The sequence below is a fragment of the Delphinapterus leucas genome, chromosome 4 (assembly GCF_059928025.1).
Source record: "Delphinapterus leucas isolate spDelLeu-1000000601 "Yukka" chromosome 4, BTC_Dleu_Yukka2, whole genome shotgun sequence".
NCBI lineage: Eukaryota > Metazoa > Chordata > Mammalia > Artiodactyla > Monodontidae > Delphinapterus > Delphinapterus leucas.
Window position 1 is genome coordinate 68,800,973 of NC_143132.1, and position 19,202 is coordinate 68,820,174.

Here is a 19,202-nt window from a genome sequence, read left to right on the forward strand (position 1 = left end):
CTAGAGGAGATAGTTAGGAGTGTCGGCTCCAGATTAGGGGTTTGCTTATGAAAGGCACTCTTGCAGGCGAGTTGTTTGCTATCTCTAGGAATTAGATAGTCCTGGGACGGGCAGTCCTCTGATGTCAGCAAGGCCCCAAGATGTCAAAGTACCAAAAATACAGAGTAAAAAACCATGATTAGTACATTCCCCTATCACAATGTAGACCATTTCCATCTCCCCAAAAGTTCCTTTGTGTCCCTTCCCAGTCAGTCTCTGCCCCACTCCAGACAACCAGTGTTCAGATTTTTTACTTTAAATTAGTTTTATTTGTTCTAGAACCTGATATAAACAAGATTATATCATGTAATTCTTGTGTTCCCCTTCTTTTGCTCAACACGTCATATGTATATGTTGCTTGTCTCTTTAATTTGTTGCTCTTTATTGCTGAGTAGCAGTCACTGTGTGAACATACCACAATTTGTTTATCCAGAGTGGATAAACATTGGACATTAGCTTCTTTCCAGTTTTTGGTTATTGTAAATAAACCTGTTATAAACATTCATCTTTTGTTGACATATGTTTTCATTTCTCTTGAGTAAGTATTAGGAGTGGAATTGCTAGGTCAAGGGTTAGGTGCATGTTTAACTTTTTATGAAACTGCCAGTGTTTTGAAATAGTTGTGCCATTTTACATTCCCACAAGCAATGTATGAGAGTTTTGATTGCCCTGTATCCTCACCAACAATTTAATGTTGTTATTCTTTTAAATTTAATATCCTTTAAAATTAAAAAAAAACACTTCCTGAAACTAAACTTAATACCCTTTTCTCAGTTTCTTTGACACCTCTATTTTTAAGATAAATACTTGGTTAATCAGCCTTTTTTTCAATCTATACAATTTTCTAGACAGTTTGTCAATTGCCTGAAAATGCTGCTGTATTTGGCTGGTACCCCACAAGGCAAGTAGATTTCTCAATCTCTTTCTCTTACACATACACACACACACCCCTCACAATCTAACAAGTATTTATTGCTTTATTTTCTCCAAAGTATTATGCTAAATATTGTAGGGCATTTTATAAAGATAATAAGCACATTATCTGCCTTCAAGATGGGAAAAGCAAATAAAAGTCAATAAGTAAAATACAAGGTAGAATGCAATACATGCTCTAAAAGAGAGAAAAAGGAAGTAACCCTTTTAGACCTTGGAGCCTTGAAGGACATGCAGGTTTTGACAGGTGGTGATGATAAGAAAGGGCCTCATAGTGAAAAGAATAGTGTGTTTTTGAACCATACAATTAGTCTCATTTAGTCATAATTTAGTAATAAATTATGCTCATTTAGATAGAACTGACTTGAAATCTCTCTCTAATGTTCGAAAACCCTTTTCTCCAGATATTTTGGGCATCACTGAATAACTGCACCTTCTGAACTTTATCTTTGACTCAGAACATAGACACATATTAGGATGAGGTTTGAGGGTTAGAATGGTACCATCTTTTTGAATCCTCATTATGACTGCTCTGGTACTCTGTTTCACCAATTATTTTTCCTTTCTCTTGATTCTTCTATTTCATCTTCACTGAATTTTGTTGTTATACCTATAAATGTATTAAAATCTCCCTCCTCCACCCCATTACAGGGGGAAAATAACTCTTTTTCAATCCTATTGTATCTGTCAAGCTATCATCCTGTTTTCCTCTCCTGTAACTGCAGAAGTGTTCACTTACTGCTTCTGTCTCTTACCTTCACCAGTTATTTAACCTTTTGCTGTCTGAATTTTGCCTTCAGCCTCTCTTCTGAAACTATTTTATGAAGGGTCGAAACCATCTCTTAGTCAATAAATCTAATCTTTTTTTTTTTTCTTTTTCAGTTCAGATTGTCTTTGGCCTGTCTACAGGCTTTGTAAGTCATATCTTTCTTCTTGATGGTCTCCCCTTCCTAGGCTTCTGTGGCTCTTTCCTTTTCTGGTTGTTCTACATCTGTCTTCCCTGCCTCCTCTTCCTCCCTTTAAAGGTAGTGTTTACCAAGGATTTGCCCTTGGCCCACTTCTTTCATTGGTAATCTCATCTGAACCCGTCCCATCATATGCAGACCTCATCTGTTTCTCCAGCTCACTGCTTTTACATTCTTCAGTTGCTTATTAAACATGCCTCACCATCACTTCAAGTTTGATATGTTTAAAATATCTCCATACTCGATCAAACCTGAGTTTCTTCCACTGGGTCTGTTAATAGCACCCTTATCTTTCCAATCACCCACACTTCAAACCTTGGCATTTTCCTTGATTTTTTTCTCTTTTGTTTCCCACATCTAGTTAGTTGCCGAGCCTAATAGTTTTAGCCTCTGTGATCTCTCTCCCCTCTTTCTTCTTCTCTACTTCTACTGTCACTATCCTAATTTAGGTCCTCATTTCAGTAAGTCTTTTGCAATGACTCCCTCATGAACTTCCTAATACAGAATTGTAGAAAGAGCACGGGCTTTTCAAACCCAAGTGCTAATTGTGAAGATGGCACTTACTAGCTGTCTGGCTTAGAGCAAATTATTTAACCTCAATTTATAGATGAGAAGATTCAGACACAGAGAAGTTAGTCATTCTTAACCTCATGAAGTACTCTGTTTTGAAGGATAAATGGGACAGTGTATACCTAGTGAGAAGGCACTAAAAAAATATTACTTATCTCTCCCTACTTTTAATCTCTTTACAACCCATTAACAGATTAATATTCTTTAAGCACAGCTTTAATCGTCAATCTCTTGCTCTTCCGTGTTTCCCCATTGTCTAATTTGCCCATAATTTTTAGCCTAGTGTTTCAGACTGTTAATTTGCTTCAGCCTCCCTTTCTGACCTTATTTCTTCCTACTCTTATAAACATCTTTTTGAGCAAAACAAAACCAGTAGCAATGCCCCATAGCAAAGTGGTTAAGAGCATGAGTTCTAGAGTCAGGCTACCTAGATTTAAATCCCAGTTCCTTTACCCAATTTGGGCAAATTTCTCAATCTCCCTAAACCTTAGTCTCCTGTCTGAAAAAACTAGGATAACTATACTGCCTATTGCATTGGGTTCTTGGAAGGATAAAATGAGATTATGTATATAAAGCAGTTGGTGCCTGGCACATTGAAAGCAGCCACTTTTAGAAGGATTAGTAGAAGGAGTAGCAGTAATAGTTTTTGTTGATGCTGTTATTATTTGCTTCTCCCATTTCCATCTCCAGGCTCTTCATATTCTTTTCTCTGCATGGAATGCAGTTCTTCCCATTTGTACCTGTCTAAATTTTAACCATCTTTAAAGATCTCCCTTGGTTCTTGTGTCACCACCTTTCCCCTAGTTATCTTTCCTTTTCAGAATTCTTTAACTCTTTTTCGTTTAGAATACTTATTACTTTCATGTGCTTATCAGTCCATTTCCCTTTAAAAGACTAGAAGTGCCTTGAGGGCAGATTGTGTAATTCATTTCTTTTATCCTCTAAAACACACCATCTTACACAGAATCATGACAAAAAGTATTTGCTTAATAAATATATTAAATTCACTATAACCAATAGCCCTTTTGTTCCAAAGGATTTACTCTTATTTCTTTAGGAATTTTTGTAAACTCTCCATTAATCGTTGGTACATGAAAATTTTAATTTTGTCATGAAAATGAAATTATTGGGCTCAAGGAGACTAATTAAAGAAAAAACATTGTAGCAGAAGACAATAATAGCAAAACAAAACAAAAACTGACCAGGTGACACTGTTTTGAATTCAACAAAATTATTTTTTTCTACATCGCCTCTTATTTCTTCATTTCTTACTGTTCCAAATCTGCTCTGTACCTAATAGTACCTATCATGGTGCCAGATTGAGGTGTGAAGTAAGCATTTGTGGATAACAACTGATATAAAACCTGTTTTATGAAATAAAGAATATCATATAACATAATACATTAAAATGTGATTAAATATCTCGTTCAATTTGTTAAAATGAGAAAGTGTCACCCTCACATTCTGTGCAGATGGAGTTTTTTCTTAGTAAGCATTCCCACAGTTCTTAGGAAGGGGGTAGGGTGGGAGTGGGGGAATCTCCACTTGAGAATTTCCTTTCTCACGGTGATTTGGCACTTCTCCAGCCTATCCTTCAGCATAATGTGTGCCTTGTCCTTGTTAAAGGAGGCTTGTCATTTGCTTTCATGTCTTTAAAAATATTTCTGGTCATTTGAAATAATTAATTTATAAATGGTATACTATCATTATAAAGAGAGTGCTCCAAGGGCAAGAGGCAAGTGTTAGCAACTGAGTAAATATTTAATTTGTATAGACATATTATTTATTTCTTAAATAGGTATTGATCAACACATTAAAATGGTAATATTTTTCTGTTCAAGAATGGCTGTTCCTTACTTGACCACAAAAGGCTATGGTTCTTCAAATGTAAAATAGATAGCTAGTGGGAAGCAGCCGCATAGCACAGGGAGATCAGCTCGGTGCTTTGTGACCACCTAGAGAGGTGGGATAGGGAGGGTGGGAGGGAGGGAGATGCAAGAGGGAAGAGATATGGGGACATATGTATATGTATAACTGATTCACTTTGTTATAGAGCAGAAACTGACACACCATTGTAAAGCAATTATACTCTAATAAAGATGTTAAAAAACAAAAAACAAAACAAAAATTATAATTATGTGACATGATAGAGGTGTTAGCTAACACTATGATGGTCATATTGTAATATACAAATGTATCAAATCAACACATCGTACACCTTAAACTACACAGTGTTATATGTTATGCATATCTCAGTTTTTGGTATGAAAAAATTTTTGATTGAAACTTTATTGCAGCTTTATTGTAATAGTGTTTTACATCTTGATGTATATCTGTTCAGTTTTTTGTCTGTTTCTATGTATGCATGTATGTGTGTTTATATACACATAAAAGTGACATTATACCATACACACAAATATATATACTATAAATAAGTATGTTTTTAAAAAAAAACTCATGATAACTGCATTAATTTTAATGAAAATGTAAATTAAAACTATGGTTAACTTCCAAGTTATATTAAAAAGAACGATAAGGATGGAGTGCTATCTGAATTCTCATTAAAAATTTTTTTTTAAAACTATGGTTCTTAATTACAGTACAGAATATTGTTTGGTTTTTTTGTAAGGTAAACTTGCTTTGTATACTTTAGAAATATTATTTCTATAATCTATTTAGTTATCAGGTGCCTTTATGCTTGAGGCCCTTGTTAAGGATCTCTTTTTTACTTAGAGCCCAGTTCCCCCTTACTACTCAGAGGGAGTGGGGAAGCATGGAGGGAGGGATGTAAAACATGACTAATTGATAGACCAACTGGATAGATTTTCAAATTGCGAGATTTTTTTCTGTAGTGATAGAAAATTTGGTATCAGTACTTTACAAAGGCATTTAGTTTTTTGTTTTCATATTAAAATCTCAAGGAAATTGATTAGGAGACCAAGCAGTCAGCTCGGGCACAGAAGAAATTTAAGAAAACTCATCCTGTATTAGGTGGATTTTCTGCTGAACCTGGGGAATAAATACTTTTTTGCGACATGTGGGTTTTCGTGTTTTTATGAATTGTTTAGGGAAGCTTTTCTGCTGTAATGGCTGAATATAAGTTGCAAAGATTTAAGCCCTTCCTTATATTAATGTTCCACCTCATTAACTTCATTGTTAGGGCTTTTACACTTCAGTGATTTAAATCAAATGATCTAAATGTAGTTCTGTTGTCCTCTCTTTCTCCCTTTTGAGGTCTAGATGATTATGTATTTAGTTTCGTGTTTTCATTTGACTCTATAGTTAATTCTGTTAACCGCAAGATGATGAAGGGAAGCTGTTGTATATCTAAGTATCTTATGCTGCAACTTCTTCAACTGTTGTTTTAGCTTTTTTACTTTCAAATGGTCTTCAGAGACCAGGAACCTCCTAACTATAAGAATCCATTCTACTGTAGAGTTCAGATCGGTGATTATAGATGAGCTTTCACATGTATCCTGTGGTATTTATAGAGCTGGAACCCAGATAAGGAAGAGCTTTGCTTAAAAGCAAGCTATGTTTGTCCTTAAAACTGTTTTGTAAGCATTTTCAGAAAAAGTAGGAATTATGTAGTGAATTTCTGAGCAGACTCACCTTTGCAAATATTTGCAGCTACTTGTAAATGGTAGACATATTTAGGCATAAGGGTTTTTCCTATATGATTTACTGCCAGATATGAGGACACCTTAGCACTGTATACCCCAAATGCAAATTAGGTGTCTTTGTTAAAAGTGTAGAGAAAAAGAAGTTAATTTGAGTTCAGGGGAATTAAGCTGTCATGTCAGACATTTTGCATTTTAAAAAATATTTAATTTCTAAGGTGCATTATTAAATAATTTTATGAAGATTCATCAGTATTTGACCCCTTTAAATTGAGCAGTGAATTTCATTTTACATACCTGTAGGTATTGACGTGAGATATTGATGTTTATTCCTAATCACTTCTTTTATTTTCCAGCTCACCAGCGACTGGAACCAGCAACTCTGTCAGGGATTGTGGCATTTATCCTTAGTCTTTTATGCGCAGCTCTGAATTTAATTCGAGGCTTTCATGCCATAGAAAGTCTCCTGCAGGTACTGTGCTATTTTTGCAATTTCAGGTGACTATGCCTTTTGATTTTACTTGTTACACAATTGATTTAAATTGATTTGGGTATTAGTACAACTTAAAATGCATGCTCAGATTTTGTATTCTTTATACCTACTCTAGTTTCCCCTTCCTCTAAAAACACTGATTTCTAGTTGACTTCTTTGACCTAATTAACACATATTTATTTATTATCTACTCTCCCAGGAGGTACTGTTTAGAGGTATTCCGGGGACACCAAGATACATGTGACGAGGGCCCTGCAGTCTCAGACCCTAGAGTTGAATTGGGGAGGCAAAGAAGTCCACAAACAAATGTCAAGTACAGAAAGTTTGGAAGAGGAATGGTCAGTGTGAGTCAGGATAGGAGAAGGAAGCTCTGTGGTGAGGGAAACTCTGGGAGGGGTGAGCGGGACCTAGAAGGATCTGAGTGGACAGAGAGGAGTAGAAGAAAGAAGAGAGCATTCATGGGCAGGTTTTTGTCCTACCGCTGGGTATTCCTACCTAGTTATCTGCTCCTTTTCCTTTTTTACTGGTGGCTGCCTGTGAAATCACTAATTTCTTGAGATATTGCCAACTATTTTGTTTTCCAGAGGAGTTTCTTCCAGAGAGTAAAGCTATCAGAGTATACTTTTTCTCTTATTCTTTTTGTAAACTTTTGAAACTCCCTTTCTTAAAGTTAAGCACATCTCAGCCTTCCTTTCCATGTTTCTACTCACTTCCCCTGAAGATTTTTTTGACACTCCCATGTTGTAAATTAGTTCTTTTTTTGGCCAGTATTAAGCCAAGAATATCATTTGTAAAAACCCAATCAAGACACCTTCTATTCTGTTTTTAAGTAGCTGTTAGTTTGGGGGAATACTCAAGAGAGTGCCATTTTGAGTACCCTCTGAACGTCCTCAGCCATATGAAGCCAATAGCTGAGGACATCACAGGTTCCAGGCAGCTGAGCTTTGCCTGCAGGGGGTTGGGGGTCTTTTCATGACTTCCAAATTCCTCTCCCGAACATCCTGGGCATGCAGGTAAAGCCCCTCTTCCCTTTCAGGCACAGGACAGCTGGCTATTGTCTCTTGTCATTCCTGCCCCTGTTCCTTAGCCAGTTAGCTTTATTCCAGCAGGATTTCAATTTCGAGCTCGTTAAACAACCTGCCAAAAAGAAACAAAGGCAATTTGGAGACTGCTGACTCAAAATACTAATAAATAAGATCCTCTCTTGCCTTTTTTTTTTTTTAACTTGATGTAGTGGAAAGAACAGTAGCATAGGAGTGTGAAGAGTTGATTTTTGTTTGTGGAAGAAAGAGAGCGAGAGAGAGGGTTGGCTCCAGCTGAGCTACTGATTAGCTCGGTGACCTTAAGTAGCTCACCTTACTTTCTGGTCCTCAGTTTTATTGCTTATAAAATGAAGGAGAAAGGTGGATTTGATGAGTATTTCTCTAAGAATAGGACACATTTACACCTGGTTACACAATAGATGACTTTAGGTGGTAGAGAGAGAAACATTTTTAATTTTAAGAGTTATGTATTTAATGTATATTAATGTATAGTGTCTGTGTTTGGTAAGGGATACTAGTTTCTGTTAATGGTAGAGATATGAAAATTTCCTTTTAAAAGAAATTAATTTTAATAAAAGTCACCTTTATGACATATCTTAATAAATAATGGTATAATTAGTATTTAGAGTTGTCAAAAATTATGAAGGTGGTTCTGTGAGGTTAAAATTTCATTGTTAAAATAATTCTCTGGTTGTTTGAAATTGGCAAACTAATAAAGGGAGGGAGCAGGCCTGGGTAGAGGAAAGGAGAGCTTTACCATCCCTGACTTAGAAGACAGTACATAAGTTGCAGAACCTGGGGTTTAGTCTGCATGATTTTTAAGTTAAAATTCAGGCAAGGCTGTCATATCTCACAATTTTTTCAGGCATTCACATCCTATCCTTCCTCTTTCTGGACTGATTCTTTCCTCTGATTCACAACTTCAAAACTAAGCAAGTAGTATAGAACAGATGAACAACAAGGTCCTACTGTATAGCACAGGGAACTATATTCAATATCCTGTGATAAACCATAGTGAAAAATAATATTTTTAAAATGTATGTATATGTATATCTGAATCACTTATCTGTACAGCAGAAATTAATGCAACATTGTAAATCAACTATACTTCAGTAAAATAAATTTTTTAAAAAACTAAGCAAGTAGTATAAACTACAGCTTTTCATGGCTTTTGAGCTGATATCCCCGACTGATGCCTGCCTTGATTCCTAAGTGTTTCATGTTCTCCCTCTGATCAGTAGTGTCTTTGCCTCATCACAGTTGAGGTTTTCAGAAAAATAGTAATATGATTAAACTACTGCTTATGTGTAACTGACTGATAGCTCTGAGACTTCTCAGCCTACTTATATTTTAAAAAGACAACATTACAAACCGGTATCTCTCATGAACATAGAAGCAAAAGCCCTCAACAAAATATTAGCACATTGAATCCAACAATGTATTAAAAGTATTATACACTACAACCAAGTGGGTTTTATTCCAGTTTTGCAAGGCTGATTCAACATTTGAAAATCAGTTAATACAATCTATCACATCAACAGCTAAAGAAGAAAAATCATATGGTCATATCATGCTTTTTTGTCAGAAAAAGCATTTGGGGGCTTCCCTGGTGGCGCAGTGGTTAAGTATCCGCCTGCCAATGCAGGGGACACGGGTTCGGGCCTTGGTCTGGGAGGATTCCCACATGCCGCAGAGCAACTAAGTCCAGGCATCACAACTACTGAGCCTGTGCTCTGGAGTCCGCATGCTACAGCTACTGAGGCCCGCGCTCCTGGAGCCCGTGCTCCGCAGCAAGAGAGGCTGCCGCAGTGAGAGGCCTGCACACCGCAGCGAGGAGTGGCCCCCGCTCGCTGCAACTGGAGAAGGCCTGCGCGCAGCAACGAAGACCCAATGCAGCCCAAAATAAATAAATTAAATTAATTAACAAAAAGAAAAAGCATTTGACAAAATCATGATAAAACTCACAGCAAACTAGGAATAAAGGGGAACTTCCTTAACTTGATAAGGAATATCTACAGAAACCCTACAGCTAACATCATGAATGATGAGAAAGTACATGTTGTCTTCCTAAGATCGGGAACAAGACAAGGATGTCCCCTATCACCACTCCTATTCAACATTGGAAGACCTAGTGAATGCAATAAGACAAAGAAAACAAAAAGTATACAGTTTGGGAAGGAGGAAATACAGCTGCCTTTATTCATAGATGGCATGATTATTTATATAGAAAATCCCAAAGAATCAGCAAACTCCTAGAACTAATAAGTGATTGTAGCAAGGCCACAGGATCCAAAGTTAATGCATAAATGTCAGTTGCTTTCTTATATATCAGCAAGGAACAATTGAAATTTGAAATTAAAATTACAATTCCATTTATATTGGCCCCCCCCAAATGAGACACTTAAGAATAAATCTAGCAAAATACATAGAAGATCTATATGGGGAAACCATAAAACTCTGATAAAAGAAGTAAAAGAAGGGCTACCATGTTCATGGATAGGAAGACTGAAAATTGTTAGGATGTTGGTTCTTCTCAACTTGATCTGTAGATTCAACACAATCCCAATCAAAATCCCAGCAATTTATTTTGTAGATACTGGCAAAGTGATTTTAAAGTTTATATGGAAAGGCAGAAGACCCAGAATAACACAATACTGAAGAAAACAAAGAGAACTGATGCTATCCAATCTCAAGACTTACTGTTAAGCTATAATTAAGACAGTGTGCTACTGGCAAAAGAACAGACAAATAATTTAGTCAATGGAACAGAATAGAGAGCCTAGAAATAGACCCACACAAATATAATCAACTGATCTTTGACAAAGCAACTAAAGCAATTCAGTGGAGAAAATTTTCTTTTCAATGAATGGTGCTGGACAGCTGCACATCCACATGCAAAAAAAAAAAAAAAGCTAGACACAGATCTTACACCTTGGACAAAAAAGTTAACTCAAAATGGATCACAGACCTAAATATAAAACAAAACTATAAAACTTATAAAAGGTAACAGGAGAAAACCTAGGTGACCATGGGTGTGGTGATGAATTTTTAGATCAATAACAAAAGCATGATCCATGAGAGAAAAAATTGGTAAGTTGGACTCAATTTTAAAACTGCAAAGGACATTTTTAAGGGAATGAAAAAGATAAGCCATAAGCTAGAAGAAAGTATTAAAATATTTGCAAAACACATCTGACAAGGGACAAGGGCTTGTATCTAAAATATACAAAGAACTCTAAAACTGAAGAAAGCAAACAACCCAATTAAAAAATGGGCTAAAGAACTGAACAGACACCTTAACAAAGTAGATATACAAGAGGCAAATAAGCATATACAAAGATGCTCAACATCATATGTCATTAAGAAAATGAACATTGAAACAGCAGCAACATACCACTAAACATCTATTAGAATGGCAAAATCCAAAAAACTGACAATACCAAATGCTGATGAGGAAATGGAACAATAGGAACTCTCACTCATTGCTGATGGGAAATCAAAATGATACAGTCACTTTGGAAGACAGTTTGGCTGTTTCACACAAAGCTGAACATAGACTTATCGTATGATCTAGCAGTCATGCTTCTAGGTATTATATACCCAAATGAGTAGAAAACTTACATCCACACAAAAACTTGTGCATGAATGTTTGTATCAGCTTTATTTGTAATTTCAAAAAGCTGGATGCAATTAAGATGCCTTTCAAAAGGTGAATGGATAGGGACTTCCCTGATGGTCCAGTGGTTAAGACTCTGTGCTTCCAATGTAGGGGGCATGGGTTCAATCCCTGGTCGGGGAACTAAGGTCCCACATGCCATGTGGCGTGGCGAAAAGAAAAAAAAAAAGCAGAATACACCCAAATAAATCCATCATTAAAAAAAAAAAAGTGAATGGATAAACTTCAGCAATCCATACAATGGAATATTATTCAGTAATATATAAAAAGAAGTGAGCTATCAAGCCAGAAAAAGACATGGCTAAACCTTAAGTTCATATTGCTTAATGAAAGAAGCCAGTTTGAAAAAACTATATACTATATGATTCCAACTGTATGACATTTTGAAAAAGGCAAAACTCTAAAGACAGTAAAATGAAAAGATTTGGAGGGAGAGAGGAAGGGATAAATAGTAGGAGCATGAGATTTTTAGGGCAGTGAATCTGTTCTGTATGTTACTGTAATAGTGGTTATGTCATTATACATTTGTCAAAACCGATAGAATGTACAACACAAAGAGTGGGCCCTAATGTAAACCATGGACTTTAATAATAGTATGTCACTATTGGCTCATCAGTTGTACCCCCTTAATGCAAGATGTTAATGATAGAGGAAACTGGGTAGGGGAAAAATGGTTATATGGGAACTCTGTACTATCTGCTTCATTTTCTGTAAACCTAAAACTGCTCTAAAGATAGCAGTCTATTCACACGTACGTACACACACACACACACACATACACATGCTTCTTGCCTCTGTCTTAGAGTCTACAATTTCTGTAGAAGCTTCAAGCGTTTTTTTGTTTGTTTTAAATAGTTCCTTAAAACTGTGGTGGTAGGGCGTGAAAGCAGCATGGGGTACATTTTGGATGGAGAAAAGGTTAGAGTGGTCTTTTTCATAGTAAAAGTAGTAGATCATTTATAATTTGGGCACTCTCTGGATGCTTGTACCTTTCAAGATGTGTCTTTCTGATGGTTGATACGGAATTCTTTCTTTTTCACTGTCGTCCTAGACTAAATTCACTCCAACAGCACTGCTTTCTCACTTGACCCAGGGAACTGTAAATTGGCCCATATGGGATTTTTAGCTGTCTGGGAACTAGGGACACCTGCTTATTCTGTTCTTTTAGCATTGTTTCAAATCTTTGTTCTGCCATAACCCACATACATTCATCAACTCATCAACAGTTGAGGTTCCTAAAACAGTGATGCTTTAAGAGAGCAGTGAGGAAACAAGAGTGCAAAGTTGGGGGAATGTAGTCCACAGGTACTTTGTCACTCATAGGTAGTTTTAAGGTATTTTCCAGCAAATTCTGATCCTCACCTAAATGAGAAATACTGCTTTTGGAAATTCACTGGACCAAAAGTAGAGATCCCATTGTTCCAGTTATTGGGGATTTTACATCTGCATAGAGATAATGTTCTGGTAAGTGACTGGTGCTTGGAGATATGCTTCCTTGTCTTGTTATGAGAATAATGAGGGAGTACTATGTAGTGTTGGATTCCGTGTCCTAAAAGATGGAATGGACCATAGGCAAGCAAATGGAGATGAATGTCAGAATGCAGAGAGCACTGTGATAAACTTAGACCTCTTAGCAGGATAGGATTAGGGGTGCAAGCTAGATTAATTTCAGTGAGTACATCCTTTATAGCTTGAATTAACCTGAAAAAAAATATACACGAAATTAGGGGCCTGAGTTCTCTCCCTTTTAATTTTCCCGCATTAGCACCTATTTTATCATTGTTCATGACTTGTACTGGTTAAAAGGTCCTTTTTATTCTCACTAAAGACATTGAACTTAAGACGTACTCTTAGCCTTCTCTCTGGTTCATCATTGTACTTTGTGTTAGGAATAATCTCTAGAGTCGCTGGTTAATTTTTGGTCAGTAAAGTAGATCTTTTTGAGGTAGTCTGCTGTGTAGACTTGAATGCAAAATCCAGGACATGGGGCTTAAACTTTTATCTGTCCTGAAGTTACCTGTATTGGTGTTAACTCAGATAGATCATGGTGGTGATAGAGGAGGTGGAAAGACAGTACCTAAATTAAGTGGCCTCAACATTTCTTTAATACTTGATTTAAGAGCAAAGGATTTATTTGGGGATCATATTTTTAGATCTAGCTGAAAGTGTGTAGTGTATTTCCTGAGTGTGAGCAATATATCGATATTAATTTAAAGTTTGCTTTCTTGGGGCTTCCCTGGTGGAGCAGTGGTTGAGAGTCCACCTGCCAATGCAGGGGACGCGGGTTCATGCCCCGGTCCGGGAAGATCCCACATGCCGCGAAGCGGCTGGGCCCGTGAGCCATGGCCGCTGAGCCTGCGCGTCCAGAGGCTGTGCTCCACAACGGGAGAGGCCACAACAGTGAGAGGCCCGCATACCGCAAAAAAAAAAAAAAAAAATTAAAGTTTGCTTTCTTAAGGCTGTGAATTCTAAATACTCTTCTTGAATGCTAAAAATGATTGCCACGTTTATCTTCTAGTATGTAGCTTGGTGCCTAAGGCATGTTTAAATTTCAGAACCCACATGAACCAACATACCTGTATAACGCTGTTTGAAGCTTCAGCACAGGTTTGTTCCTTCTAGATTAATAACTGCCTCTTAGGGTGATAAGGAGGGATTTATTAAAATGTGTAGTACTGAAGTGTTTCTTTGGTATCTTGAGTTCAGACTGAGGAGGTTTAGGATGAATACAGGTTTTTTTTATTAAGTTGGTGAATTTGATTTGGTGTTCACAGTAATGTGTAAATTAGATTATTTTCACTCATTTCCATACTTCGTTCTGAGTTTAGAGATGTTAATAAGTTTATTGTGAATTGACACCTCACAAATGTATGAGCTTTTATCACATTGGGTTTATTTTTCCTGTGTTCCTTTAAGGATCAGCCTTGAAGCAATGATCTTAATTAAGCTGATGCCAACCTAGAAGTAATTCGCACATGGTACATTAGGAAAAAATATGAGTATTCTGATACAGCAGTAGAAATGCTGACCTGGAAGTCAGAATACCTGGATCCCCTCTGCCAGTTAACTAACTTTGTGACCTTGGATTGGTTATTTTACCTTCTTGGAGCTCATTTTCCTATTCTGCAAGAGGAAAGTTTTAGACTACATAGGCTCAAGGACCACTTCAGTACTAAGGTGCTAACTCTCTGATTCTAAAATTGTTTGTAATGGATACTACAACTAAAAGTAATCAGCTTGCTTTTATTCCTTGAGTTCTTTATTTCCAGTAGATTTGTTGCTACCTTTTAAAGAAATTACATACCTATTAAAGCTCACTGGAAGTTTGGATTTATTTAGTAGCGTAATATCTATGCTAAGATGCATTGCTTGCTTTCTTCTAAAAAAATAAATGTATTTTTCCTGAGTTCTATGCTCATTGTTAAAGAATTGGGGGAAAATGTATAAAGAAGAAAAGAAAAATCCCAAATGTTCTTATTTTATTAATATATACCATATATATACATATCATATCCATTATGTAACTTTGTGTCCTTTTTTTCACCTAAGATTAAACAGTGAATTTTTCCCAATTATTACAAACATTTAAATAGTATCGTTCTAATACATTTGTATGGCTATTATATGAAGCTTCTGCTTACCTCTTTATCATCACCTTAAAAAAAAATTCTTTCCCTTTATTTGTTATTTTTCAAGCAATGTTGGTAATCTAGCATCCTCTGAAAGTGAATGTGATTTTTAAAAATTTGAACTCCTTACCTTAGCCCTTCCTTCCCCACCCCACCTTTATCCCTTCTCGTGTCGACCCTGCACCCACCCCACTCCCACTTCTGTCCATTCTCTAAATCTCTGCCCCATGTTTCCCCAACCTCTAGCTATTCATCTGTTTTTCATCTGCTTCCTCTCTACTGGCTCTGTTCTCTCAGCTCATAAATATGTTATAGCCTGCTGATCTTTAAAAAACGAACAAAAAACCCTAAAAAAAACCTCTTGATGCATGTTCCCTTCTAATATTTTGAAAGCATAGACTATGCCTGTTGCCCCCGTTCTCTTACCTCTGTTCTCTTAGTTTACTGTGATCTCTTTCCGCCCTCATAATTCTTTCAAACATCGACCATTAAGTTCACCAGTGTCTTTCTGGTTGCCAAATATTGCAGCCACTCTTGAGGCCTTGTTTGATGTTTCCTCTCTGTCTCATCTCACACACTGTTCAGTTCTTCCTTTTGAAAATAACTCATTGTTTAAATTCAAAAATAATGTTTATTTTAGAAAACTTAGAAGCAAGTGAAACAGCTCACTATTAATAGTTTGATGTGTTCCTTTATTCTTCTTGACATTATCTCATTCCTTCAGTTCTGTGAAACAATTTTCTCCTGTTGTATTTTTTTCCTATCTCTTCTTGTTCCTCAGTTTATTTGGTAAACTTTCTTCCTCCACCTCTCCTTTAAATAGTAGCGTTTGTGTCATGTCCTGAGCTTTATATTCTTCTAACTCTATACCTTCTCTTTGGATATTTTCATAACTTAAAGAGCTAATACATGTATATCGACAAATATCCACAGTCACGCATACACACAGTAAAATGTGTAGATGGTAAATTTCAAAGCCTTTAATTTTCACAGTAAGTAATTCTCTTCCCATTTCTCCTCCCCAGAGTCAACCACTGGTGTATCCTTCTAGAGCGATTATGTGCATATGCTAATACATATGTATTTCTATATTTACTTATATAATTATTCCTTTAAAATTATTCCTTTATAAATGGCAGTATACTGTTCATAGTGATTTGCATCTTTTTCCACCTGACAATGTGTAGATCATTTCATAGCAGTATATAGAGATCCTTTTTAGTGACTGCATAGCATTTTTATTTTCATTTGTATCCCTGTTTTCCCCCACCACACAACATTTTATTTTGAAAGAATTTAAACCTACAGAAAGTTTTTAAAAAAACAATACAATTAACATCTACCTGTATACATACCTACCTTTCTTCTTTTATCTCTTTATTTTCTTTTTTTTCTGAATCATTGGAAAGTAAAATTGTAGGTATTATGACATTATATTCCAAAATTATTCAATATGTCTGTCTTAAGGACTAGGACATTCTCCTGCATAATCACAATGCCATTCTTACACCAAAGACATTGAAGATCAGTGCAGTATTAGCTAATATAAAATCTATATTCAAATTTCACAATTCAAAATTGACCCCGAATATCCTTTATATATACTTTTTTCTCTCTCCAGTCTATCAGCCAATCAAGAATTAAGCTTTGCATTTGGTTGTCATAGTCCTTTATTTCATTTAACTACTATTTAAATATATGGCAACTAAACTAGAGCTCTAGTTAAACTGTTCCCTGAAGCTGACTTAAATGTCTACTAAACATAATTATTTGGATGTGTCACTAGCAACTCCAAAATACCTTGTCCAAAATGAACTCAAGTTTTTTCTGCTCTCAGACCTACTTTTCCTCCTATATCCCCAACTTGGTGAATGGTATCATTTAAATGTTGCCTGAATAGGAGACCTTGGAGTCATCCTAGCCTCTTCCTTCTTGAAACTGCACAAGCTACTCCCTTTGCCTGGAATTCTCTTCCTACCTTGTCTACTAGTCCGTCCTTCAAAATGCAAATTAAGCTTTATTTTCTGTGCCAAACCTTCCCTGATCCTTTTTTTCTCCAGGTAGAATTAAATGTGTCTCCAGCAGGCTCCCGTAGTACCCTGTACACACTCCTATCCCATCAGTTACCACTTCAGGTGGGAATTGTTGCTCTTTGTATCTGCCTTCCTGTTTAGAGTTGAGCTTCTTGAGTAGCTGTTGACTTGTTTTCTGTCCTTGGTCTAGTAACACAGTACTTGGCCCATAAGTGTTTAATGAATGACTATTTATTGAATGGAAGAATATGTTTATAGATATTCTCTTTAGCAAGGGGAAATAAAGATTTTTCAAAGCTGAACTCAATTTGGCATGCATTTGTTGAATTCCTACTATGTGCACAGTTTCATGCAAGTAGTAAGATTTAGTTTCTGCCCTGAAGGAAGGTTAGGATCTCATTGAGAAGACAAGGCCAGTACATTAGAGATTTAAACAATATTGAAAGGTAATCCTAATTATCTGATGAATGATGCAGACAGTAACCTCTGGGAAAGAGAAGTTAGAGAATGTTTTTGAATACTTACTGTGTGTCAGTTACTGTTCTATATTTTTGCCAATGTTATTTCATTGAATTCTACAACTTTTATTTTCAAAAAAGGGAATTGAAGTTAAATAAATAGTCCATGATCATACAGCTAATAAGTAAAGATTTGAACCCAGATCTGATTATCCAGAAACATGCTTTTAAGTGTTCCAAAGGCAATTAAGAGAGTTATAAAGTGATAGTGTAAATTTAGGGAAAATACAGTATTCAATTGTAAGACAGTAATTAAATTATTATATAGTCCCACAATTAAAGGTTATATAATTATTACAAATTAAGTAGTTGAGAAATATTTAGTATCTTGAGAACATGTTTATGATATAGTGTGAAGTACTAGAAAGCAGTATGTAAAAGTATGATTCCATTTTTTTAACGTACATATATTTTTGTACAGAAAGGATTGGAAGGAAGTACCTAAGTGGTTAATAGTAATTCTCCCAAAGTTGTGATATTATGGACTATACGAGTTTCTTCTTTGTAACATTCTGTTTCAGATTCTCTACAATGAACATGAACTTTTATAATCAAAAAAGATCATTTAATGGACTGAAGAAAAAACAATCAAGCAGAACTTATTTAAAAGTCTTAGAATTATTAAAGTAGAAGGGTTTTGTGTTGACCTTCCCCGCCTCTGGGATTGAACTGGCCTAACCATCCCAGACAGATTAATGGTTTCTATTTTAAGATCCTCTCACTAGGATAAGCCCCTCTCCCTCTGCCTTACAGGCACTTCTGTTGTCCAATAGCAAATGGAAAAGCAATTTTCTCTTTATATTATTTCCTGAAGACATGGTCGTGAGAGACACTCCCATGTCTTCTGGAAATTTTTATTGTATAAAGAGATTTTTTCTCTAAAATAAGGGCCAAATTTAATGTTTCTACCTAGAAGAAAGAAATTTGATGCTCCTGCGTGGGCTTTATGTTCTACTTCATAAAAACATTGAAAGAAATGATATAGATATTTAAGAAGAATCAGAAAGGAATAGAAAAAAAGGGTTTGTTACATGTCTCTATTAGTTTTCTTTTAAAAGAAATATTCTATGAATAATCTATCTCTGTTTTTCCTCTGGGTGCTTTTTTTTCTAGCATATCATGTACAACTGAATTTCCTCATTGGGATATAGCACACTCTAGTGGACAGTAGCTTTTCAGTTTGGGTTGTCTTTTTTTTTTTTTTTTTTTTAAATCATGCCAGAGACTTTATTGGACAGTTCAGTAATGTGCTTACTAGATGGTAAAGTTTGTCAATATTTATTTGAGCCAAATAGTAATCCTATCAAGCAGGCTTAACTTTATAGGCCACTGGGGTGTTGTACTTTTTTTTTTTTTTCAATTAATTAATTTATTTATTTTTGTCTGTGTTGGGTCTCCGTTGCTGCATGCAGGCTTTCTCTAGCTGTGGCGAGCGGGGACTACTCTTCATCGTGGTGCATGGGCTTCTCATTGCAGTGGCTTCTCTTGTTGCGGAGCACGGGCTGTAGGCACGCGGGCTTCAGTAGTTGTGGCACGTGGGCTCAATAGTTGTGGCTCACAGGCTCTTAGAGCGCAGGCTCAGTAGTTGTGGCACATGGGCTTAGTTGCTCCTCAGCATGTGGGATCTTCCCGGACCAGGGATCAAACCCATGTCCCCTGCACTGGCAGGAGGATTCTTAAACC

General features: G+C 36.2%; 1 protein-coding gene across 6 annotated transcripts in view; it reads left to right on the forward strand.

The window, feature by feature from the left end:
* SEC22A (SEC22 homolog A, vesicle trafficking protein) overlaps positions 1 to 19,202 on the forward strand; it is a 74,749-nt gene that overhangs the window by 39,286 nt on the left and 16,261 nt on the right. For all 6 annotated transcript variants that reach the window (XM_022567211.2, XM_089910595.1, XM_022567221.2 and 3 more), the window contains one exon: positions 6,484 to 6,599. In XM_022567211.2, the coding sequence (XP_022422919.2) occupies positions 6,484 to 6,599 (116 nt within the window). The remainder of the gene's footprint in view (positions 1 to 6,483; positions 6,600 to 19,202) is intronic.